Here is a 27,626-nt window from a genome sequence, read left to right as displayed (position 1 = left end):
CTTCTCTAATATGGGGGGTAATAATTCTGAACTACATTATAAATTCACTGTAAATCTTACTGAGATAATATCCTCTTCAGAGGGTATTATATTATTGATCTAAAGTCCAGGCTAACAAAAGTGATTCAGATATATAGCATTAAATGTCTCACACAGTTTCAGTTCACTTTATGCAAGTAACAGTTCAATCTAAACGTAAAGGTTTCCCCACCTTTGGATGGAACATGTCCAATAAACCTGATTACATGGTTCTTCATCAAATGAAGAGAATCGGCAGTTTATTGTCAGAGAGAATTGTCTAAAGTCAACAAAATTAGAAACCAATGTTTACCATACCTGAAGGTGGAGGGACATCTGTTAATAAAGAGTGAACATCTTCCATTGCATCTGTATCATCAATCTGAAAAAAAGACAGTATATAAATTATGTTGCACTCTGAAATTGGATTTATCAAGATTAATACAGCATATACTGTATGACATATACATATACATATAGCCAAGGCTTTTTTGCTCCTAAAAACATGTTTGGTAACTTCAGTTAGGCTTAAAATCACCATCACGACTAAGTTTGCACCTGGACAAATTGAGCTGGAATTTAAATGTAACATGCTCAAGAGAAAGTGTGTTTATGAACACAGCCAAAATCATTTCAACTGGTTTTTCGCTCTTCAAGACAATTCAAGACAATTTGGGACTATTTTTAGATGCTCATGATTATAAAACAACTGTCCATATGGGTGTTTTAACTTGGAACTGTTTAAATTGTATTATTTTTGGATAAATTTTGATGTATTGTCTTCGATATGGGCCAATGGCCGCAATAAATCTACTATACTATACTGTCCATATTTTTTTTTAAAAAGATGTATTTATTTCATAAAAAATAGCTGTGCCAACTTTATAAAAATATTTATTTCCTGATCTGTAGTGGCACAAGCTGTAGATTGGGCTGTGAGAGGGAAGGGATGCAAACAAACAAACCTGCTAAACCAGCCCCTTCTTCAATTTTACCACTGTCACCATATGGATACCATTTTCCCCTGGCTGCCTCCACTAAACACTTCCCATATCTCTCTCCAACATTTCTTAACTGGTGCAGCCAAATCTCCACATTGGACAGAGTGGTAAGGCAGTTAGGTATGGGGTGAATAAGAAGGCAAAGACACAAACCCAAAACAAACTTAGTTTTTACTTAAGATTTTTGTGTGAGGTAACAAATTCAGAGTTTTTTAAGATGGTCTAGAAAAACATTTGTTTTTTAAAAAATCGTTTTGACTAGCTATCCATAAAAGCAAAATACAAATAAGAAAGGAAAAGGCATCCCCTCCCAACTTTTTGGACCACCAGACAGTAGATGACTGCTCTTTCAGTTTTCATTTCCCGAAACCTGTTAGGTCCCTTCAATATTTTGTTCCATTTTCCCCTTAGCTACTAAGTTCCTTAGCTGAATCTCTGACCTTGGTCAGAAAGCAGATGCAAAAATTTCACCAACCAACCAAAATACAAAATTCTGAACAGCTATATTCCTTCAATGTCACAAATAAAGCAATACTTTGGTTAATAATTATCAAAGCAATCTTATCTAGAAATGAAAAAACAGAAGAGCTCAATGAATGCTGAGAACAACAAACAACTTATACATTTAGGTCTTCATTGATCAAACAGGAGCTAAAAAATATTTGTTGTAGGCCACTAACCCCTTTCTAGTCTATTTTGGCTGATAGAGCATATCTGATAATTTGGATAGTTAAGCTATAAGTTTGTCACTAAGAATTTTAGAATTGCCTCTCCTAGGGTTGTTATGTTACCATAAAATTTTTTGAATTCCTGCAACTTCTTATTATAGAAAATCAGGTGTGTAAGGCAAACAATCTTATACTTTATGACAGTGGACAACCCCAACCCTCCCCAAGGATTATACTTCATGAAGTAGAATCTAGTTCACAGAAGCTTGCACCACAATAGATGTGTTAGTGTTTAACAAGAAATTATTCTTTAATTAGCAACTTTGATATTTTTATACCCTTTAAGTTCTTCAGAAGGCATGTAGAAGTCTAAACTTTACAGAACATACCTCCAAGACGAAAGCATCTTTTTTTCCATGTGACAGGTCCAATTCTGTAATTTCATCAGAACTTTCAGACTGGGATCTTAGCACCCTAGTGCGCCTTGGTTCTGGAATGGGCGAACCTATAATTTCTTCAGGTGCCTCCTAAGCAGAACAACGGTATGAAAACATGTATGCATCCCTTATTTTATTAAATCTCGCTTATTTTAAATGCCATGCCACTATACCCTTCCTCCAAAACAAAGGCAAAAAGTACAGGCACTGCCTCATCAGGGCCAAATTCAACACCTTGAAAGGTACAATCTGAAGAAGTGTTGAATAGCATGGATCAGGTCCCAATTCATGCAACGCAGAACTTCTTCAAAGTGCACCTTTCGATTGCTGGTGCTTCCTCCCTTCCTTGCCTGGCAGTGGAAGAAGGGGTGCATGATTTCTGCAGTCTAAAAAATAGCACAGAGGCAGCATCCCCTAAAGCAGAAATACTGCAGTTCAAGAGCTGAGGAAGCAATGAAGTGTTTGGCTGTTTAACTGTTCCTGTCCGAAGTACCCAAATGAGAACCTAATGGATGCAGCATCAGCATCTTCTTAGACTTGAGAATCCACCTACAACTTATGCTTTCTCTAGGAAATGAAGGGACATTGGGGCTCTGCAGTTTAAAAAGTTATGTACAGAACTGAGCAGACTGCGGGTTCCTGAGGGTAAGCCAAGGCAGGAAATGAGGAAACCAAGACTAGACCTACGTTGTGTAGCTGAGTTCTTTGGTCTTTTGGCCTTCCTCCTTTACAGAAGCCACCAATTTAGGCTTGAGGTACATCAGGGGGTGAAGGGGCGTGGGGAGGAAAGGTTCAGTTGTTCTTGCAAACCTCTTTGTATATATGCATTATAATAATAAAAATAAACCTCCCTCCCCCCCCCCAAATTACAGACTCCCCCACTTGTGCACATGGCTACCTTCTAAGTAAGTTTTTTTGCTCATGTGCACAATCCATTCTGCATTAGCTAACAGGATATAGATTTGGTATGAACTGTGTATGACTCAGAATTGTTTGAACTGTTCCAAAACCTTGCTTACTGGAGGATTAATCTCATAAAGCTCCTTGTTTTTGGCTATTGCATCATTTATCTTCTTCTGCATGTGTGATATATGTTGTTCGTAAGTGGCGTCATTCGGCGTCTTCCCAGCAATTTGAATCCCACCAGGAGATGGTAAAGCAGTCAGGTATACACCCGTGGCAGACTTTAAAGAATAAGACAAAAAAAATAATGAAGTGCAATATATACTCATGCTTTTTTAAATAAATGCTTTCTAAGCATGCATTTCACACTATTTGTTAAATGTCCACTATTTAAACTTGAACCTCACAATCACAAATTTTCTAGTAATGTTATACTATTGGAATAACTTCTGGAAGCTTTCCACACTAAACCCATTTGACAGAACATGTAATCCATTCAGCTTTTTAAAAAGATTAGCAACACAAAAATTCATACATTGTAACAGATATCGCCTTCATTGTTCATACTTACAATTTTACAAAGACTGCTATAAGCTGGATCTTGCAAGAGTCTAGAGTGCCCTAGCTCTTATATCATCTTTGTGTTTTATATACAAAATACAACAGATAACATAGAAGCTGCAGACACAGCATCCTAAGAATTTAACAATGAGATTTATTCTGCCAGCAGCCTTCAAGGAACATCCCTAAATGCTAAATCTCAAAGTCTCTGTTTTCATTAGAAAACTACGGAGAAGATAAACGGCTGGATCATAGTTCTCATCCTAACATTCACTTTCTTCAGGCATTCAAAACAAAGTGTGATGCCTCAGACTGGGTAGGGTGATGCAGGGGTGTGAAAGCATGTGTGGCAATAGTGGGACTTAGGAGCACATCTCCCAAGCCCACAAATGCTCTTTAGAATGGGTGAAGAGAACTCAAGAATACAGTGGTGCCCCGCAAGACGAACGCCTTGCAAGACGGAAAACCCGCTAGACAAAAGGGTTTTCCGTTTTGGAGGCGCTTCACAAAACGAATTTCCCTATGGGGTTGCTTCGCAAGACGAAAAAATCTTGCGCGTCCCCGCGGGTTTTTTTCGCTTTTCCCCCCCTTTTCCTAATCCGCTAAGCCGCCTATCAGCTGTTCCGCTGATAACCCGCTTAACAGCTGATCGCGAAAAGCCGCTAGACCGCTGTAGCGCTAATCCGCTAAGCTGTCAATGGGCTTGCTTCGCAAGACAAAAAAACCACTAGACGAAGAGAATCGCGGAACGGATTCTTTTCGTCTAGCGAGGCACCACTGTACTCCATTCCTGGCTGCAAGACTGTTTCTACCAACAATTATTTAAGAAAAAAAACCCGCTTGAAAAGACCTGCTGGATGAGGCAAAAAAGCCCATCTAGTCCAGTCCTGTTATCACAATGGCCAATCAAATGTCTATGGGAGGCCTGCAAGCAGGTTGTGAGGACAACAGCTCTCTCCCTACATGTGATTCTCATCAGAGGCATACTGCTTTCTGTATCACACATTAGAACTTAGCAGCAGGAACACAGTTCTCTGGAGTGCAGCTGATGCTACTGAACATATACTGACATGGATGGAGGAGCTGAAATATAGGAGAGATGCTGCAAAGGGAAGGAAGGTGTTTTTTTTGGGGGGGGGACAGAGTTTTGAGCATGAGACTGGAGTCTATGGGAAATGCAGACTGACTCTTTAAGTAATGACCTTCATTTCTGGTTGGAGAGAGCCACAGTTGTGTCACCTGCTGATTCTGCCAGCTGCCAATGGCTATTTTCCAGGTTCTCTATAGCCTTGAAAAACTTTAAGTCCACTGAAGTCTGCCATTCCCAAACCTATAATCTTCCCTCATCCCCAGAAATACTTTTAATCAACTAAATACATATCTTAAATACTACCTTCTCCTTTTGGCGTCATCATTTATTTATAATAGGTACTTTTTATGCTGCCCTTCAATCATATTCCATGGCAGTTTAGAAGAAAGACTAAATGGCGCATAATCAAAAAAGCATCATAACTAAGACTAGATTGTACTGTCCATTTAATTGTGCAGTTACCATCATGGGAAAGTATTGGGGCATTCCAGATGGCTGCTCACCAACTGTGGAGCCCGTTTCTCTTAAAGCATGGAAGGCCAGCTGGCTGCCTGTAGGCCAAATACGCCCACCTTCTGAGTCAATTCTGTATGCTTTACTGGTAGCTTGACCAAGTTTCAATTAAAAAGGTAAAGGTAAAGGTACCCCTGCCCGTATGGACCAGTCTTGCCAGACTCTAGGGTTGTGCACTCATCTCACTCTATAGGTCGGGAGCCAGCGCTGTCCGCAGACACTTCCGGGTCACGTGGCCAGCGTGACAAGCTGCATCTGGCGAGCCAGCGCAGCACACGGAACGCCATTTACCTTCCCGCTGGTAAGCGGTCCCTATTTATCTACTTGCACCCAGGGGTGCTTTCGAACTGCTAGGTTGGCAGGCGCTGGGACCGAGCAACGGGAGCGCACCCCGCCACGGGGATTCGAACCGCCGACCTTTCGATCGGCAAGCCCTAGACGCTGAGGCTTTAACCCACAGCGCCACCCGCGTCCCAAGTTTCAATTAAGTTTCAATTAAGGCACAGCAAATGCTTTTCTCATTTAATTGCAATGAAAAGAAAAACATATGGTTGCACAAAATGTAAATAGCCCATACTTTGTTTCTTTTTTACTTTGTTTATAACATGTATTTTTACTTTCTTTATAACATGTGTGTAAATAGGACAATGCATGTCCTTGTGTAGAATACTATGCCTGAATGCATGTGCTCCATAATTTTGGAAGGCCTAACTGCCAAATAGCGCCAACTTGATTATAGAGCCTACCTACTTGGTTGTGGAAGATTGCCACTTTCTAGAGAACATAATGGCTACCAATAAGACTTTGCCTGACTATCTCAGTCAAAGTCTGATCCTCTATCATTTCTAGAAGAAATGTAAAAAAAAATCCTCTTTGTACTGGCATCCAGTGACCAGGAGTAAGCAGCTATGGGGATATTCTAATTTAAATAGAGGTGTTGTTTTCATTATGTGGGTTTTATTTTATTTTAACTGCTCTCCAGAAAAGGGAATAAAAGAACCCCAAAATAAACACAGAAAAACTTACTGCCAAACCCATTAGCATTGTTTCTCCTACTGTGATCTGAATCCTCAGTCCAAAAAGAGCATTCATTCCTTTCAGTTTTAGCTTGTTCATCAGCTGAGTGTGTACTTCATATTCCATAAATGGCAGCAGATTACTGATGGAAGTTGCATTTGCTTCGGCTTGCGCTTTCTTTTTCAGCCGACACAACCTATTGGGATAGACAGTAAAACACAAAGGGTCATGTTCAACTATGTTTTAGTTGGAGTTGTCCCACTGAAATTAATGTATATGAGTAAGCTAGGTCCATTAATTTCAATGCATCTACCATGAGGAAAACCTAGTTGTATACTACCCAGAGTGGTAGGCCTGGTCTTATATGAAAAGTCTCTTAGCAATGGCTAAGAATTTTAACACCAAAAAAATGCCCTTTTCTATAAAAGCATGATTCCCGAGGCTCCCCACCACAATCAGTGATATGCCAAGCTATAGGTAAAATGGGCTGAATCTAGCAAAGGTCTAACAGGTAAACTAGAAGGTCTGAACAAAAACAAAGGACTAGATTAAAAAAACACAGTCTGACAGATGAGTTTTAAAGCTTACCAGCAACAGAATTATGGGCAGCATTATCTACTAAATATGCAAATTTTAAAAAGGGGGAAATGCAAGTTCCACCCAGAAGGGAGTATCGCCAAGTTAAATGGTACCTCCTTCCTAGAAAACGTGCTTAAGCTGTAAGGGGGGGAAATGATGTGTCAGAAGTAACAAGTTGCTTGTCTTGACAAAAAGCGTCCAGACTAAAATTCATTTTTTGCCTTCCCTTTTCCAGAGTAGACCTGCTCTTGGTAAAAGGAAACTTTCAGATGCTATTAAAGGGGCCAGCGCTACTAACACTGATAACTGTACCCTGCTCTTTAAAACAAACAGAGAGGTCAAAACAGAGAGCAAAGCAAATCTGGCAGAAAGATACCTGGCTTGAATGAGACATCCTTTCCCAACCACCAGTGCATCCACAGGCAAATCTATTGTTGTGAAAAGAACATCAGGGACTTTTTGCTTCCTGCAGTTGCAGCAGTAAGTGAGGTGAGCAGGGAATGGCATGTTGAGCTCATCATATGGTATGTGGCAAAAGCCACAACCCAGAGGTGATGTTTCCTCTAACCTAAAAAATGAGATTGTGAGACATCTAATATTACCATTCAGACACCATCTTGTGAAATATAAATATTGTATTTTACTGTTTTTTTTTAAAAAAAACCTGACCCATGCAGGCACTAACAGAACCCATACATTGTGGTGGTCAACTTTTGTTCTCTTTTTATGGTCCTTGCAACTGATTAAGCTGGTAAACAGTCACACACCTGTCACCCGTAGTGAGTCAAAATTGCCTTCAAGAGATCAGGCAGGGACGCAGTTTAAAAGTTTGTTCTCCTCCCTCCTTCCTTTTTAAGGTATGCTTGTGTATGCAAGGCAAGGCTGGAATACATGGGAACTAATGGTAGAATAATTGATTTTATCAATGTTAAAAGTCAAGCTTCTATAGAGTTACAGTCTTAACAAGAATAAAAAAGCCCAGTACAACAAAAAAACCAAGTTGCATAAATCAGAGGGACAATTGCAACACAGTACTGTAATAAGATGGACTGTTTTGATTAGAATGAGCAAATATATTGCTATGGCTTTGCCTTTGTCTTAACAAAAAAACCTGACTGTACCCCGAGGGCTCTTCTTTTTGGAACATAACACTCATTTGGGCACCTCTACAACAGGTTCTGGCAGTTTGAATTTGAGCAGAGATAGAATGCATGAGAGCAGTGAGTCAGTAAAAGGCAAAGCACTTTGGGGTGCAGCTGTTCTCTTTGGGAGTCTGATGCAGGATTAGCAGTTGTGCTGCCTCCTCTAGGAGTCTGTTTTGCTTGTTCTATACTCTGCCCGCATCTTTGTAAATAAAACTCATTATGGCAAGAACACCCAACGTCATTTTCCTGAGCCAAAGAAAACCCATAATACTACCCTATTACTTCTTACCTCTTGGGGAAATAGGGAGCATCTAAACATATGTATTGTCTCGTGTTTCTGACAGCTGCAGCGTAATCTGAACATGGAGAGCTACTGTTTGCAAATCTCAAAATATTCTGCACTGAATATTTCATAGAAAGGTGGGATATATGTTTTGGGGAGAAGCAAATGAAATCACAGGACATGGTAGTTTATATTGTTATCTGCACATATAACACCTTATCCCTCTTCTTTATTTTTAAACTACCACACATCTTCGCTGTACCTTGCACTGATAGGATTTTTCAGCTGAGCAAGTGGACCAATTTGATGCTTTCGGCATAAAAAAACTGGAATTCTGATAACACAATTTGCATATCAAAGCTTCATCATATAAACAACTGGGTACAACCCAAGCAGCAAAAGTTAGACGTAAGACACCTTCCCTTCAGAAGCACTGAAACAAACTCATCTTGTCTAATGGAAGGGATGGATTGTATAAACAACAGCTTTAAAATAAAATTCAACAAGAACATCTCTTGCAATAGAGGCCACTGAAAATAACAGCATATACACATGTTATATTCAAAACGTGGTGCTTACCATCTTTGTATTTATGTATACTCTTTTATATACTGGGGGAGGGATAACAATATACACTATTTTATGAGGGCACAGAGGGAAAATGGTTAGGTGCAGACATAATGCTATTGATCCCTAATGATGAACTGGGTTAAGATGTACTTTATTTAAGTAAAAGTTTAATCCACTAATATTTGCAAGGCAAGATGAGGAAACAAGGGGGAGGGGGAATGTACCAAGGTGCAATGATGTAACGACAGGTATACATTACAGTATTTTATAGGCCTGCAGGGAGGCAGGGGGAATGCTGGCTTCTGGGAGAAAGTGGGAGCTGCCTTCTAGTATAACCTCAAGCAAAAACTTTTTATCAATACAGCCTGCTGTATTGGAAAGCACCTGTGTCCTAAACCACTAGATGGTGCCAAGTTGAAGAATGAGTTGTGCTTCAATACCATCAACTCTAGCTGATTTTCTCAGGCTTAATACCTCTAACGTTTCATGAACTTTAGTTGACATTTTTAAACAGTTAAATTTACCCATGCCCATTCAAAAGATTTCGTCAATATTTCAAGAGAGGCAAATTGCCACATGATACATTTATCATCAAGCTTATGCAGTGAAACGACACAGGGGGTCACTTGTATGCAGTGCGCTATGAGAAGCAGAAAAGGAAGGAGTGGCAAAGAGGAAGAAAAGATTTGCATTATGTGGTTAGTAGTCAAATGTGTTACCTTGCTGAGGCTGTTAGAAATTTGAAAACAATAAGGCTAGAGATTTGGTGCAGAGCTCCACAACTTCTGTTGTTGTTAGTGAAAAATCAGTAAAGTGGTTGGCTCCGCATCCTGTACTGTAACACTGGTAACCTACCCTAATAGAGAAGAACTATCCTGGTTTTGAGGAAAAAAATCAACCTCTCCCTTCTCTGACCCTATGGAAAAGTAGCCAGGCTGCCATGACAACCTTTGTTCCAAACAGACTTCCGTGGTGCCATCCTGGAGAAATCTAGGGTTCAGTACAGCTGCCGTGCCAGATGCAGACAAAATACAGACCTCTTCACTATAGAAAAGAAAAGAAGATGATAAAGCCACATTTTTGATTATATGCATTTTTAGGCATCCTATTTAGTAAAAGTCGAAACAAGAATTATGAAACCAATTCAGAGCAAACCCTTTTGGAGCTGTATAGCCCAAGTTGAAGAATATAGTTACAGCATTCAGGAAAGGTGAGGCAGCCCTCTGCAGCCAGCAGGACTGCACTCTCTTCTCGTCAACAGATGATTGGCAGGTGTCTATCCCACCCACCCAATCCAAGTTGGCCCATAGTAATAATAATAATAATAATAATTTATTTATACCCCTCCCATCTGGCTGGGTTTCCCCAGCCACTCTGGGCGGCTTCCAACTGAATATTAAAAACAGTACAGCATCAAACATTAAAAACCTCCCTAAATAGGGCTGCCTTCAGATGACTTTTAAAAGTAAAATAGTTGTTTATTGCTTTGACATCTGCTGGGAGGGCGTTCCACAGGGCAGGCGCCACTACCAAGAAGGCCTTCTGCCTGGTTCCCTGTAACCTTACTTCTCGCAATGAGGGAACCGCCAGGAGGGCCTCGGCGCTGGATCTCAGTGTCCGGGCTGAACGATGGGGGTGGAGACGCTCCTTCAGGTATACTGGACCGAGGCCGTTTAGGGCTTTAAAGGTCAGCACCAACACTTTGAATTGTGCTCGGAAACGTACTGGGAGCCAATGCAGATCTCTCAGAACCGGTGTTATGTGGTCCTGGCGGCCACTCCCATAGGGGAGATAAAGATCTGACCCACTGGGCCAAAAAGGTTCCCCACTTCTATTCTACCAATATACACTAGAACTGTTGCTGGCGTATTTTCCCAAACACGTTGAATGAGTGAACCTTTACTGCTGTGAAGTTTAGAGACAGTTGGCCACCCAGCTATCATACTTCAAAAAGAAGACATTTCTTTCCAAGCAGCATTGATCAAAGAATGATCTGGGGACAAGAGAACACATAAAATCCTCCCATAGGTTGTGAAGCCTAAGCAAGGGTGCACTATAAAAAAAAGGTAAAAGACCCCTGACAGTTAAGTCCAGTCGCAGATGACTCTGGGTTGTGGCACTCTTCTCGCTTTACAGGCCAAGGGAACTGGCGTTTGTCCACAGACAGTTTTTCCAGGTCATGTGGCCAGCATGACTAAGCCGCTTCTGGCACAACGGAACACCGAAACCAGAGCAGCACACAGAAACGCAGTTTACCTTCCACCAGAGTGGTACCTATTTATCTACTTGCACTTTTTTTGCATGCTTTCAAAATGCTAGGTTGAAAGGAGCTGGGACCGAGCAACGGGAGCTCACCCCGTCGCGGGGATTCGAACCGCCAACCTTCTGATCGGCAAGCCCAAGAGGCTCAGTGGTTGAGACCACAGCGCCACCCTAGGGTGCACTATGTTCTCCTGTAAATACAAGGATCTAATTAATTGTTCTGCTCCATCTACAAGAAACAGCAGTCAATACTAGAGTAATGGAAGCTTCCTACAGTTCTGTTGCTATATTTTTTTATTCAATTATTCCATTAATTTATAGACCAATTAATATTTTTTCAAAAATCTAAGTGATTTTCAAAGTAAAAAACGTAAAACTGCAAGGTTTAGATTAAAAATAACAACACAAAAAGACATTATCATTGAAAAGAATCCAGAACCAGAATACTGAAACAAACTACCAAGCAGTGCAGTCTAAAAAACAAGAGTCAGGAAATGCCTGAGCAAGTAGGTTTTTAATAGGCATCTGAAACACATCACAGTGATGCATCTTTGGCATGCGCCAGGAAGGGTGTCCCGGCCTCTCTGCCTGTTTTCTGCACCATTGTCTGAAGCATTCTTACTGCCTATCTCAGCTTTGCCTACACACTGCTTCCTGCAGTAATGTCTTCTCCTTCCACACATGCTGCTTGTATGATTCAGGACTCATTTCAAAAGCATTACAAAAATATAAGTGATTTACCAAATGCTAGTTGATTCACTGTAGCCCACTACAGCATGACACCCCAGTGCCTTTGCATGGGATTTAATTTCTTGTCGTATTTCGGCCCACCATGCATCTCGTGTCTCTGGGTCATCTGAAAGATAAAGCAAAAATCAGTCACTGTTCTGCACTAACACAAGCATGTAAAACTTTGTGGCTAAAGATCAAGAATAATTTAGCTTTCAAGCTGTCACAAGCGCCTGACAACTTTGTTTTTGCTTCCTATCAGCCTATCTCTATACTGATTAGGTAACCTTGCTTATTCCTTTGTAGTGCTGATTTCATGAACTGAAACCTTGTTGATTCACTTGACTTCTTTAATTCTTAGAAAAGCACAAGATTTTTATGGATTTACTTTGTCCAACATTGTCTGCACAGGGGAACGTTGTGGCTATGAGCTACACTCATTTCCTATCTAACCTTATATGTGCGTATTTATTTCTTGACTAAAATAGAGCAGTAGCCTCTGCAACCAGAATCTACCTCAAATCCCACTGTAAGGACATCCGTAGTCACCAAATCTCAATGTTAAAGAGATCACACTCATTGTGGTTTCCTCCCTCTCTGGGCATCACTTTCAAAAACTCCATAGTCAGGATACCAAGAAATGTGGAGCTTAACGCTTGTTGTTCGTGTATAGAAGCCCCCATTGCTATATGTAATTCTCCATCGATGGTGTTTTGTTTTTCAAATACACCCTGAGAGCAAAAATAATAAAACTTTTGTGTCAGTCTTCTACAACTCCATATTCCAGGTAGTCCTTCTCCCTCAGCCTCTGGTCATAGCCAATAGCCACCCTCTTGCCCATTAGGGCAAAATAAGGACCTCACTTCTGGTCCTTAACTATGACAATGTGTAAATTGCCATGTTTAGGCCTTCCTTTCTTAACAGTGGGAGAGGGGAAATCAGTGTTTTGACCCTTACAGCTTTTGAGGCATGCACACAGCGCCAGAGGTCAAAATGATCCTGCACAAAGCTGCTTATAATTTTAGTTGTTGGCCATAGCTGCAGATGCTTAGCCCAGAAATTCTTCTGTCCATCAGAAAGGAGCATAGAGGATGAAATGTTCTGTTTAATTTCGAAACAGACTAATCAGTAACTCAACTTCTACCAACATCACAGATGGGATCAAGGGTCAATAGTACCCCCACAGGTGTACTAAGCCACTTTATAACCCTGAATTGTTTAACCCCACCCCTCAATTAGAACTTTTCTTGTGAAAAAGCAAAACCATTTTTGTATCATAGCTATTTTTGTGCAAAACTAAATAACCTGGTTTTGGGAGTCACTGAGACCCCAACTGCAAGCAACCAGTATCCTCACTTCTGTAGGTGGCAAGACAGTTCAGGACCTTTAGATGCCCATTTATCTCTAGATACATAGAACCATCTCTGCAAAATGTGTTCTGATGATTTCTAGGGCATAATGTCACTACCCTCCTTCAAAAGAAAGAATGAAGTTCTCAAACTGAGGACAAGTTTCAGCGCTGAACTACAGGTGTGAGAGACGAGCTTACCCTTGTGTGTGGCCTATGGGATACGTTTAATAACACTCACACACAATATTTCATTATTACATATGATAATGTAATAACTGGTGAAAAATTAGTGCCATGCAAAGAAAGATGTCCAATGAGGCAGTATATGCCATCCAAATTCACAAAGTATGGCATAAAACTCTGGCTGTGTTGCAATTCCAAAACATCATGCTTATGATACAGATATGTATATATAAGCGGGGACTGGAGAACAGTAGTCAGACAGTAGTCAAGAAACAAGCAACACAGGATTTAGAGGATTATGGATGAAATATAACAATAAACAGCCAGGGGATTGGTGCGGAAAACCTGACTCTGGGTGGCTCACTGAAAAAACAAACAAACCAGAAATTCTCCCCAAGTTCCTTGCCCACAAATCCTGAAGTGTCAACAGCAACATATTTTGGCTTTCAAGAAGATTTGACACTTTTCAGTCATAGGCTAACTACGTAGATCGGAATTTTAAGCTTGAGACCATTCTGTATTGTATTAAATTAAAGGAGGCATAGATGCCTGTGGCCAGATTGTTTTCATATACAGTTCCACATGCATGATAAAACTGTGGCTGATGGTGCTTAAATATATAGTGGACACTCACTGCTTATGTCTGGAAACTGAACAACCCACTGTAGTGTGAGTATCCTGAAAAATCCCCTTGTGGCTGATCTAATTCTAAAGTTCATCAACCTCTCCTCTAAGTCTAGATATGTAGCTAGCTTGCTTGGGGCAGTCTCAGAACTGGTAAATCATTTGTCTGGCCTACTCTTACGAGTTGTGAAAAGTGGTGCTTTCTGCTCAGGCTGCTCAGTTATCATGCACTATGGTTACAAAGTCTGCAATACTAACCTCACTTACCTGGGAGTAAGACCTATTGAATTCAATAGAACTTACTTCTGAGCAGACATGGTTAGGATTGCCCTGTTATTAATTTAGAAGAAATTATTCGACAGTGGAATTTGCTGCCAAGGAGTGTGGTGGAGTCTCCTTCTTTGGAGGTCTTTAAGCAGAGGCTTGACAACCATATGTCAGGAGTGCTCTGATGGTGTTTCCTGCTTGGCAGGGGGTTGGACTCGATGGCCCTTGTGGTCTATTCCAACTCTATGATTCTATGATTCTATAAACCTATTATTATTATTATTATTATTATTATTATTATTATTTTAAAAACCTAAGCAGTATACATGAAAAACAACATAAAACAATTATTTGTTGTTACCAGGAGTTCACCACTCATTATCACTGCACCGTTATAATGAAATTATGACATTTGCATAAGTATATGTGTGTTAATGGCACTTTTTAAGTTTAAACGGTGGAATCAATGATTTATGGGCAATTATAGTGTTTTATTGGGAAAGAGGTCTCAAAAAGGCATGAATTTTATTTTGTTTTGTTTTACTTGCAAATGGTCTCATGCTTGATAATTTCCACCAGGTATTTTCTTTTAATAACTTTCCTGGAGCATATCTAACCATGATATCAAATTGATACAACTTTTTTTTTCTATTGAAAGAGGTTTAAACTATTTCAAAAGCAATGTGAAATATGGCATAGTTTACAGTTAAGCCATTCTTTCACTACCAGCCTGTGTTTTCATATTGATATGACAACCAAAAAATAATCAAATGAGACACACAGCCTATTGCTGCTGCAACCAAAAAGGGAAAGATGTTATCTTACGCTAGTAAATAAAATGGCATTTATTAAATGAATCAAAAACTCAAGGTATAACATTCATTTTAAAGAACAATTTTGTTAACACTGTAACCATAAATGACACATTTGTGAGGATGCACTGAAGGTAAACCTTGTTTTTGCACCCTGGTCTTAAAACAGGTTTACTTGGAAGTGGGTTCCAATGATTGCAAACAGAACTTACTCACAAGCAAGGTGTTCAGAGCAAGAATCTTTAATTCATTTATTTTTCAAATGGCTTACACATGCACCAGCAGAAATATTTGTGGAGGTTATTATGGAGCCCAACACAACCAAAAATCCAAAAGCAATCTGAATTCTCAAGAAAAATGTGTTTAAGAGCAGGACTTGCTAATTAAGAAGAAAGAAATGCATTCAGCAACAAGCACACACACAAGCAAATAAACAACAAAAAAACAAACAAAAATGACTTACTATGTACTGTGAAAGCTTACTTATAAAGGAGAGAGGGCTTTGGGGACTCCCTTTCCATAACACAATTTCAGAAGAGGTCACCATAAAGAGAAATAAAATGAATGCATTTATGAGTTTCACTGACTCCATAATGACAACCATATCATCATACAGCCATATTTATTCTAAGTGTGGCTGGCCCTGCCTTTTTAAAAAAGCATGCAGTGACTAAACTAAGAATACAAAGCATACTGCTATAAATTAGGGCTGAAAAACTGGCAGCTCAAGTGAAATCTTGGGTGATGGTGGTGGGGCTTGGCTCAAGGCCTCCCACAAAATGGAAGGCTAGCAGCTAACCATGTAAGACCTGCAGTCCCCTAGGTGTTTCTGAACTCCAGCTCCCCGCAGCCCCTCAACCACCACTGATGGTCATGGAGAATAAGAATTGTAGTGCAGGAACACTTGGAGGGTTCACCAGTTCTCATGAAAAGCCTAACTATCTAAGGCGCTAATGAATCATTTTGATAAAATAGGTAGACCTTGTTCATAGTGTAAAAGTGTGAGAATAAAGCTTTTCAATACTCAAATGGGCATGCCTTCTAAAGAGCATAAGGATATCCAGTAATGAATCAAGATACAGTTGTACCTTGGAAGTCGAATGGAATCCGTTCCATTCGACTTCCAAAACGTTTGGAAACCAAGGCACGGCTTTTAATTGGCTGCAGAAAGCTCCTGCAGCCAATCAGAAGCCGCGTTGGATGTTCGGGTTCCAAAGAATGTTTGCAAACCAGAACACTCACTTCCGGGTTTGTGGCATTCAAGAGCCAAAACGTTTGACTTGCAAGGCATTTGGGATCCAAGCTACGACTGTAGTTTACTTCCAGACAGGGCTGACCCAAGACATTTTGCTGCCTGAGGCAAATGACAAGATGGTATTCCATACACTCCATGTACAGAAGCTGACCAGAATGGAAGCTGGATATTACTTTAAGACTGGAGGCAAAATAGCATTCTCCATTACACCTGAGGGAAGTCGGCTGGCTTAGGAAGCATGGAACTCATAGCTGTGTCCTCTAGCACCTCATTGCTGCTCATCAGCATCTACTTCGTAAGATGGCTGCCTCATTCTGTCTAATGTTAAGGCCATCCCTGGGTCCAGACAACAACCTGCTTAACCCTTACCACACTGAGAAGAAGCCAGGACCAGCTGGGAACCAAAAGTTAGATGCTTCAGAAGAAATAGTTGTCCACCGTTTAAAGATATGACTCTTTAAACTATTTAATCTGCATCTTAAACACCCGCGCTGGTGTACATGCCTATAGTTAATATCTCCAACAATACTGGTGTTACATCACTGGCATTCTGTGGTACTGTGTTGGTAAAGCACAAATGCATTTGCCGGCATAGTGAGATCAGTCCATCAGCTACTAAAAAGTGTAGAAGTAATCATATATCTGTAACTCCTGTTTTTATCTCCCAGAATGAAATTTGGAGCATTCTATTAATTTCTATTAAACCTAGCATTCTATTAATTTCTATTAGTTTCTGCCATAGTGGATCACAGGCAGGCATACAGATTTACAAGGTGCACCCACTTCTTTGGCTGTTTCCATTTCTTTCCTATTCTCCAGTCAAGGGCAGACTTAAGACTCTATCCAGACATCAGAGCCTGAGGATCAGTTATTCAAGTGGATGGGGTCTTTTTAGGACAAAAACTAAACCAGGTCAGACTCCTACAATGGAAAGTGAATAGCTCACTCAAATACCTTTCTAGGCACAAATGGAGTCTGATGGGGGAAATGTTCATCTAACCTTATACTGCAAGCTTCAAATTCTGTATGTGGAGAACCCAGGCAACAGTCCAGAGGAGTGGGAAGCAAGTTCCTTGGAGCTTTTTCAATGCTTTTCTCTCGCCAATGGCAGCCCCCTGCACTGCTTGACTAGCCATTTTTGAAACTTGTGGTAATCCCAAAAGCACTCTTAGAAAGTAGCATGAGAAGCTGCTTTTTGGTAATAAAACTGAGATTTCATAGTTCCTTAAGCACGCCTTAAAGGGGTTCTGAGGAAAAAGGACAAAATATTCTGGGCTTGCAAGATATTGGAAGAGATTATAATTAAGTTTGGTTTGGGGTTTTTTATATAGTGAATGAAAAATACGACTGCTGCATTGAAACTGAGAAAATGTCTTTCTAAAAACAAGGCATTTAAAAGAGGGGAAAGGGGGAAAACAGCTTTTCCTAAGTTATACAATGATCCACAGTAAGAAAACATTAAAATAATTACTCTAAAAATCTAAGTGTCACCACTCTTTTGTGTTGTAACCGTGTCTCAACATATATAACATATGTAGTTACTGATAGTATTGCTTAACCTTCTAAATAATTAAGTTTGAATGAAAGTTCAGAAAAGCAGGTCAGAGAAGATGAGACAAGAGAGAGGGAGGGTGGGGAAGATAACAAGGCAAGCAAAAAAATCAAAACACAAGCAAATATATGAAAATTGCAAACATGGTTAAAAAAGGTCAGAGTGGTAAAAAAAAAATGTTCAAAAGAAAGAGGCAGAAACACTGTTGAAGGATCCCTAGACTAGATCCCTAGACTCATCCTGTTTCTTTCTGCTAACAAGTTGGATTCTGTAGCTCACAGAGTTTAAAAACAAGTTATCTCCTATTCCTGCTACCTTTACAGTAATAAATCCTGATGAGCTCCATTCATGTGTGTTATTTGATTGTAGTGTCTTCACAATAGTGAACACTTGTTCACTCTAAATGTTTGACTAGCACCAGCTACTGAAAGGTAACTGAGTTAAAACCACTCAATGGCTAAAAACCAGAACAAAGAACATTGTGAGATCATGGTTAAACGCCACGTGGCATACTGCCACGTGGAATCCAATAACAAATGGCCAAACCAATGTTTCCCCCACCCCCACCCCAAAAAAAGCAAACTAGCTTTTAGCAGAGAAGAACTATGAGGATCACTTAACAGGTAGTGTATGGGAGCAGGACCAGCTCCACTGCATCCAGAAGGACCACATGCCAAACTACAAAGTTTTAAAACAAAGTTTCTCCTCTCATACATAATTTAATTTAAAAGGTAAAAAAGAAATGAATTTCTCATTTCTCTTCCACAACATCATAGGTTTTAATGGATTTTAGTTCCCCCTCTATTAAAGTTAACCAAAGAACTTTGTATATATACCAAATGCAATGCATATTCACACACAATATACGCAAACTTACCTTGCATGTAAAAAGATAAAAATGACTTTAATAAATAAATAAAAATCAATACACCACAACATGGCAAGAATAGTTCATACAAAACACTGGAATGCAGTGCAATGTGGAGCATTCTATTTTTTCTGACATGTTTTTTTTTTTTTTACACGAGCCACACAATTTCACATGGGGATGCCATCAGAGCATTTACACATTTACGTAAAGCTAAGGATTTACATAAACAATAGAGGAGTTGGGGGGGAGCAGGATGGCATGGGTCCAGCACACTCCAGGAGGGTGCCGCCTGTTTGTTCCGGGCTAAAGCAAAAGCTTAAAAAACTAAGGGTTTGCAAAGCAGATTCAGCAGACAGGAGCCAGAAACGGTGGGTATTTTGGCGCATGCTTGGATCAGGTGACAGTACAGACTGAAAACTATGGCAGCTCACTGAAATGGTTACAGAAAGTAATGGCCCTGGAGTCTAGGTGAAAGCAAAAGGCAAGCATACAGAGCACTCAATCACAAGCTTTTCTAGCAAAAATCTATTCAAGTAAGTTTAGCAAGGATTCCCTGAAAACTTTTGAGCAGAAGATCTGTACAATATTCTGCTGCATTTGAATCTTTCACTGGAATTACAAGAATCTTGCAGGGTTCAATCAATATTTTAGTTCCTACAAATAGATACGGTGTTGGAGGATAATGATTAGCAGAGCAGTAATGGGACACTCCAGCTGAAAAATTGTTGCTTCTAACAAGTTAGTTGTAGTCAATATCAACTTCTGTTGGTGTACTCATGCATACATGAGCCTTCTCCTGATGTGATTTTAGAATTGCACATTGGCTCCAAGCCCTTAAATTAAGTTCTGTCAGAAATAAGTCATTTACCAGGACTAATTAATATGCTTTAATTGCAGCCTGTATGATATGATTAATACTATTGAAAGGGCAAATCTACCCAAGTACCCCAACTTGAAAATGTAAAGAGAGAAATATTGTATTAACGCAAACCCCAAGTATTACTAAGACAGTTGTACTCAAAATGCTTCCTTACTCCTGTTTCTTTATTTTCAGGAATCAACCCTGAAAAGCAAATAAGATCCTAGCCTATACTTAAAACTCAATGGATTTTAAAAAAAAATTCTGCTGGTGGCACTGACAGTTCTGAATGGAAGTTTCTATGAAAAAGGATAATCATCTCTTACAGTACGATCTGAGATTTTAAAAGAGAGAGAGGAATCATATACAATCAAAACACACTGGGTTCAATAGTGGGCGGGACTGCCTTTTTTCTCCCAGGCACCTGCCCCCCTTTCCATTTTTTATTTTTTATTTTGGGCAATTGCATAAAGCTAAATGTACACAATTTAAACATAAGTAAGTTGTTAGTTCCCTGTACTGCCTAGATGATCCAACATGCATTATCTTCCAGTTTGCATTTGAAAACACAGATTGTGTTATGGGTTGGTACTGTTTTCATTTTTGTATACAGAAACCTACACTGGGACCTTCTGGTGAATACAATTAATAATAATAATAATAATAATAAATATTTATGCCACGCCCATCTGACTGGGTTTCCCCAACCACTCTGGGCGGCTTCCAACAGAATTAATGATAATTATTATTAAAAAAGCAATAAAACATCAGACTTCCCTGAAGGATGGATAGATGGATAAGAACTCAGCACGCTATTCCAATACCTTTTACTCAAAGTATACCTATTAAAATTAATGGGTCTACCTTAGTCATGTCCATTCATTTCAATGCGTCTGTTCTATGTAAAACTTAGTTGAATAGCACCCACAAAATGTAGTCGTAGTCGGGTATATTAACAATAATAATAGCACTAGAACTACATTTTATCACAGCTCGCTAAATAAGTCTTTATAGCAATTTCCTTGTGTGTGTGTGTGTGTGTGTGTGTGTGTGTGTGGCTTTTATAGCTTTGGAGGCTTCTGCAAAAGATCTCCTATTGTGGTGAATTGCCTGGCCATGACAGGCATTTCCAGAACCGCAGCAGCACATCACATGCCCCAGTGATGTTCTGGTGTTCATTGCCTGTTCAGACCTCCTTAGAATCTATGTGAAATTAGGATATTTTACCTTAGTGTGCATCACTTGCCCCAGCACTTTCCATGCCTATTTCAAACCTAGTGGTAAGATTGGTGTCTTGAAGAATAGCAAAGTATCTAAGCTCTGGATCTCTAGGCAAACACTGCAAATGTCCAAAGCAGTATCTCACATGGATACACAGAAAATATCTCTGCTACAATCCTGTTACTAGAGGAAAGAGACTGCGATACAATTCAATGAACATGCATTATATTATCCCGTTTGGCCATAAAGTTGAGTAGCTCCGATGCCAAGCTGGTTTAATCAATCACACTAAAACACAGAAACTATTTTGAGTCAACCTGTGGTCCATCATGCCTACATTAGAGCATCATACCTAGAACAGTCTGTAGTTCCCCCATCCCCTCAATGTGCTGTTTCCTGTCCACACAGGGGTAGACAACCCTATATAATCAATGGCTCTGCTATTTAGTCTTTGGTGGCCAGCAGGGCTGACTCTTCTTTAGAAGCTTCTAAGAGGTCAATGTGCCCAGTAAGTACATAGTGAAAACCTCTCCTGGTCATTTTAACCTAGGGCTATTATACAACCCTTGCCAATGTTTCTCAAGCTTTGCTTGTTTCAAAATACTATTCTGCACAGAGCAAAGGGACCTACATAACGAAAAGGTGGCTGCTGACTGATTCTCATCAGCGGTACGTTCCAAGTTAAGAGATGAATGATAAGCCAGGTTAAGCAAGTGTTCAACTGGATGAGAATCAAGTATGAATTGCTCTATTATGAAGTTATTAATCCCACTAACAGTCAGGCAGCCTGCTAGCAGCACGTTCTTCAACATTATATCAGATATTACTGGCTTGCTACTACCAGTATTAGCTGGAATAAGCAAGCTACAGTAAGCAATCTTAAAACAATCTACTTCTTCTTGTGCCAACAATGCAGAGATTCACAGGGACATTTAGCACTGAAAAAATGTTGCAGTTTAGCCATTATGGTCATAGAGACAGATCTACAATAAAGTATATATGAAGCTTCTGTAGGAGGCTGCTTCAAAAGTTTTCTTAAGGTTCTTATGCGTTAGAATAATTTTAGAGACTAACAGAACAATTACTCCCAAATTTAATTGCATAAAAGATAAAGTATGTGGGCCCTATCTACTTGGTTTTTTTAAGGGTGGAAGATGTCTGCAATCTGAAGAGAAACTGAAGACTTCCATTTGTGCAACAGAAATTCCCTTGCTCTCAGAGGTTCCCTCTCAGATCTGTTTTTGGGGGAGGTGGGGGGATCACAACGGGAGAGGAGAGCAAGGGAAAGTTCTGCTGCACAAGGGGAAGTCTTTGCACTAGCAAAACAAGTTTATTGGATGCAACTCAATGGTATTAAAATGAACCAACAAAAAGCTACTAAGATGTGTATATTGTGATAGGAATTTTATGGTCTTAGATATATGGTAATGTTCATAACTGCACATACATAGATCAACACAGGAAGACCAACCTGGAACCATTTTGATTCCTAAACTGACCAAATGCTTTCTCTGCAAGGTTAAACTGGAAAAGCCTCCCCATTGTCTCTTTCCTCACAAATCCTGTCTCAAGGATATGTCTGTTTGAATAAGGTGTGAGCCTGTGACCTGGCCCAGGAAATAAGTATTTTACCACTACAAAAGAATGGCCAGGCTCCCCGGGAAATCCAATCAAGTAACTTGCCAGACAGGAGATAAACTGTGACAGGAGAAAAACAACATTTAAATTTCTGTGATGTAGGTGGGATGTATCTGAGGGGTGGTCTTAGGTTACACCCCTTCTGTGATGTATGCATAATGTTTCTGGGGGTGGTCTTGATCTAGAGAATGGGAATTTCAAAAGTCTTTATAAGGTCTTGCACACCATCTTTCTGGGTCCTCCTCCTCTCCTGCGTGTGAGGGAGTACCCTGTTGCAACAGATCAATAAAGATCAAGCTTACTAGCTGCTTTGCTTCTCAATATTCTCTGGTTGGCCTCTGTTATTCTCTCCTACCAATAGGGAACCTATGTAAGGACTCTATATGGGCTCTTGGATACCCCATAAGGGAAAATGGCATATATTTTATTTACAACAATATCCAGCACAATCAACCAGGAATCTTGAGACACCTTAAAAACAACACATTTATCATGGCATAAGTTTTTGTGGACTAGAAGCCAGCTCCTGTTGCACTTTTATGCCATAAAAATTGCAGGTTTTTAAGATACCACAAAATTTTGTTTTTCTGTGAAAGAGTAACACTATCATTCTGGAAGTCTAGCCATCACTATAAGTTATATTTTCTGTAAGACTATTTGGAAAATAGCCCATGAAATGTACAAGTTCATAGCAGTTTCAAATTACAGCTGAAACTGTAACATTCTCAAATCATATATCCTGCACAGAACTCTGGTGGCAACCCCAACTATGCATAAGCCTTGGGGAAAGAGGGAATTATATTTTTAAAAAAACCTGTGAATGCTTTCTAGTCAGAAAAAAAACTAGATAAAACCATCAGAAAACTCTTTTGAATGAGACAATATTAAGACAGTTAACAAGAAGGAGTCAGTTATTATTTACCTATTATTTTAAATGCACATGCTAAAACTGTATACCCACTTAGCTCAATGAACTCAGTGGACCTTAGGGATAGTTTGATTGACAAAATGAAGTCATCCTGTTCAAACATGGATTTACATGTTGGAACTTCTGCTCCCTCGCCTCTCCTCCTGCATGCACCCAAATCTGGTCCAGAGGGATGGAGGAACTGCTAGAACAGATTTGGGGGCTGCACAGAGGGAAAAGAGGGCGGGGAAGTTCCACTGCACCAACTAAAGTCCTTGCACAGACTGGACAACTGAGTAAATCTGTATAAGTTTGTGCTGTTATTTTATTTCTTGTTTAGACTCCCAAAAAACAAATTAAAGTTAAGTCATTGTTTTTATATTCTACATTTTGGGAACAAAAGGTCCAGAACCATTAATCTGCCAGAGTTGATTTGTGATTCACTCTCTCTCATATTGTCCTTCATGTATATTAATTAGCAGGAGGTCAGGAAATCAAAGGGGCCATGTAGACACACATTCACCTCCCCAAAGCTTGTTCCATACCTCCCTTTGACTAAAGTCCATCACATATTACAAAAGTTGCTCCATTTGATGGGACAGCCAGAGTTACAGCCAGGAAAGAGAAAATCAGCAACTAACATGTACCTGAGTGATAATACAACAGCTCTTCAGATCTGAGTGCTTTACCAACAACACCATAAACCTAGACTAGGCTGTATCATCTGTATTCAGGATCCTGAAAAGGAAATATATCCTCCAAGAAACAAGGCCAACTTTTTTAAAGGGAGTTTCCATCAAAAAATATTTTAATCAGATAAAATATTTTTTTAATCAGATGATATCATTCAACATTCAAAAATAGCCCCTCTGCTCTTACTCCCTCCTTTGCATTTTTTGATCCTGATCCATTTCCAGAAAAGAAAATTCTACATAGTACTTCCAGATTCAAGGGTTTCTTTCTGATATTCAGTGAAATCACTGTGAACTCACTGTATTAGATAAACCATAAACTTAATAGACACATATGCCACCATGAATCATGGGTAACCGCTTTAACTGCCAACATTAAGTGACCTCACAATTAAAGTGAAGGTGATGATCTTGTGGCTACTGACAGATGCTTCGTGACAGCAACAAGGCTTAGGGCTCGCTGAACAACCCGCAACACTACATCCCAAATGAACATCAATTTCCAAGGGGAGAAGATTACTAACGAAAATGAGAGCTACAGTAACTTCATACAAGGAAAGTTAAATTGTAGTTGCATGATGCAAAGACCAAACAATTTTTAACTGCAGTGTATGCTTAATATTTAAAAGCTGGATATAAGGGGAATATAAGCTGGAGATAAAACTGTTCCTCAAAAGTTAACACAGTCATTGCAAAAAAATAAATAAAATGCAGAGACAGAAGAATAAGATAACATCACAGTGAAAAACTCTGTGGTGTCTAATAGATTGGAAAAAAATTGTTCAAGGACCGTTAATGTTTACACCAAGTTATTTCTGTAATGCTGCCAAGGTCAATTAGACCTTGGGCTATCTACCATCTAAATTACACTTTTAAGCAAGCTTTCTAAGTTTGCTTTCAAAACTCAGCTACCCTACTCCAGTTCCAGACCAGTGGCCCCCTGTGGGGCTTCTTAAGAGATTAAAGCAGTTTACAGAGCTCATATAGGATAAATATTAAGAATAAACTGAAAACAATAAATTGGTTTCTTTTCAAATATATTTTACTTGCTTGCTTATTCATTTAATCAAAACAGTAAGAAATATTAGAATTCTAGATTTATCAACTACTAAATCAGTATTATTCGGAGAGCCAACTGACATATCCTGAAAGTCTAGATAAACAAAAGAGAACAAGCCCTGATCAGGACATCAGCCATGGCCAGATTAGAATTGTGCAATTGGCTCATACTACCAGGGGATCCAGACTCTGAGCTTTCATTTTTTTTAAAGTAAGTCTCTAACCTTCCTAGAATGTAAGAAAGCAAAATGTGTAGGCAACCTTCTAAGCGCTTTCTGTGAGATGAGCCAACATTATTGCTCTTGCTTTCAGTGAATTCAACTAATGAGTGAAGGTGACCCTATGACTCATGAGTGCTTTTTTTGGACATCGGGATTTAGGAATCCCCAGAATCCTGAATAGTTGCTGCTTTTCTCTCTTTAGTTCACATTTATTTCCTGTTTCTGTCTCATTTCTAATCCTTGAAATCTCTGTAGTTTGTCCTTTACTTTCTAGCAACAAGGACTCATATTTCCTATGATGGGTTCATCTGAGATCAGGCACTCATTAGAACCTATTTTATGCAAACACTACACGATAAGTGTGGGTGGATGTTAAAGTACCCCCCTGCCCCTGCCGAATAGCAAATGCAAAGATGCTTAGGCATGTTGCTTGCTGTATAAGAGCTGAAATCCAGGCATTCATTAAGAATTCATTGTATGGTTAACTTATAGTGCAATAGTATAAATGCCTACCTAGAAGTAAGTCACTTTTGTGTTTAATGGGTTTACTCGCAAGGTTAGTGGGCACAGGACGACATCTTTGACTTTTTTTATAAGCAAGGATCAGAAGTGTTCAGAAGTTAAATATAGGCAGCCCACTAAGTGTAAAGTTATTTTATAAAACGGGAATGAAATCAAATAATTTTATAATAATTATAACATTTTAAATTTCATAGGTTCATTCACACTGTTACCATATTGGCAATATGGTATGGATTTGCTGATTCAATTTTGGTGTGTTTGTGTGTATTTTGAACCTTGTCACTGGAAGATGGTTTTAATTACCCTTTTGTTCTCTCTGATACCAATAGGTTATTCAAACTTTTTATTCCTATATGCATCCATTCACACACTTACAAAATGGGAAGGGCTGCATGTGTGTGCTTCCAAAATTACTGTATTATGGAACTAAAGTATTTGCAACAGTATTCTTCTCCATAAGACCTACCAACCTCAAACTCAGTTACATTATTCAGGTATAGACTAGTACACTAGAAGTATTTCTTCACCATTCAGACTTCTGAACATAGCACTTCCTAGGCCCTGAACTATCTGATCCCTCTCTTTTATTTCCATTATACATTTTCATAAAGTGTTTCTTTAAAAAATATATCTTATGGATTTTTAAGAAAGCATACAATTTCCAATGGACGCCCTTCTCCCCACCCATCCCTATAAGACAGAAAATCAAGAGAATATAACACCATGGTTATAGATGTGACTCTGGTGGCTGCCAGTCTCTAGGCTTTCCAATGGAAAATGTTATGAAATGGTAATTTTTATAAAATGTTGTTACTTTGCAGCATGCAAGGGGCTTTCCATTATGTCAAAAGAATTTGGCTTGGTAATTTGGCAGTTGCTATATTTCCACTCTGTTCTTCAGCTTCCCAGCACTTTGGCTCATGATATACATTTTGAAAAATCTCTCAAAATCCCCCAAACAGAAGCAAAAACTACCCACATACTCCCCAGGTCCTCAAATGCCCGTTGGGACAACAAGATCCTAGGTTGCTTTCGAAAGGTTAACATTATCTCTCAGGGGAGGGCATTCTAACGGAGATGTCACAGAAGAGACCCTTCCACAAATGACAGAACATGGAGCATGACCTCATTAGATTTATCTGGGTGCAAAGGGTTGGCTGAGGGAGGCTCTCAAGGAACTAAATCAGATTTAATTTAATGGTAGGGTTTAACGTTCTGAAACTGAAAATTCTTTTGCAAATTTCCAAGATAAAAAATAATTAAAATTTGAAATATTAACTTGGTAACAAGCTACCGTTTTTCTAAACAGACTTCACTGAGCTGCCATAATTTCTGTCAGCGTATGTAGTACTGAATGACTAATAAAATACCTGAATTGAAACTATTCCAGTCTAGCAGTTTGTATGATCTTGTGTTACCCATAATTCCGACAAAGGCTGAGTTCAAAACAGCAAATTAGTAGATCAGTTTTAGCAGAATAGTGAAAGCAAGAAAGGAAAAAAACAGCACACCACCAACAAGAACACAACTGATTAATACCACTCCACAGGAACTGGAAAGACACAGACAGCAAAGTTAATAAGAGAGTGAAAATAGAAAAGGAAGGATGGAAGGATCATGCTGTATTATTCTAGCTATATTTATCAAGTAAAAAAAGATTAACGCAATTACCAATACCATGCTTCAAAAGTCCTTTTCTATGTTTCCCTACTTATTCATCTGGCAGTTCATGTATTTCTCTCTTGAATTATCAGTTAATATTATTTGAGCAGAAATGATAGCATAACGTTTTAAAGGAAGACGGGAAATGGCAGGA

The 27,626-nt window shown here is 39.3% G+C and overlaps 1 protein-coding gene across 18 annotated transcripts in view; it reads right to left on the bottom strand.

The window, feature by feature from the left end:
- The window catches only part of C2CD5 (C2 calcium dependent domain containing 5), an 86,519-nt gene that overhangs the window by 23,753 nt on the left and 35,140 nt on the right, over window positions 1-27,626 (bottom strand). For 10 of the 18 annotated variants that reach the window (XM_028747403.2, XM_077935301.1, XM_077935296.1 and 7 more), the window contains 7 exons: window positions 11,789-11,903; window positions 9,734-9,829; window positions 7,164-7,355; window positions 6,218-6,404; window positions 3,144-3,308; window positions 2,077-2,214; window positions 337-400 (listed from right to left, as the gene is read on the bottom strand). In XM_028747403.2, the coding sequence (XP_028603236.1) occupies window positions 337-400; window positions 2,077-2,214; window positions 3,144-3,308; window positions 6,218-6,404; window positions 7,164-7,355; window positions 9,734-9,829; window positions 11,789-11,903 (957 nt within the window). Of the gene's footprint in view, window positions 1-336; window positions 401-2,076; window positions 2,215-3,143; window positions 3,309-6,217; window positions 6,405-7,163; window positions 7,356-9,640; window positions 9,830-11,788; window positions 11,904-15,496; window positions 15,527-27,180; window positions 27,247-27,626 lie in introns of all 18 variants that reach the window. The other 8 variants (XM_077935299.1, XM_028747399.2, XM_077935303.1 and 5 more) reach the window with 4 other exon arrangements.

The sequence above is a fragment of the Podarcis muralis genome, chromosome 10, assembly GCF_964188315.1.
Source record: "Podarcis muralis chromosome 10, rPodMur119.hap1.1, whole genome shotgun sequence".
Taxonomy (NCBI): domain Eukaryota; kingdom Metazoa; phylum Chordata; class Lepidosauria; order Squamata; family Lacertidae; genus Podarcis; species Podarcis muralis.
Note: the sequence above shows the minus strand (reverse complement) of the source record. Positions and strands in the feature narration are given on the sequence as shown.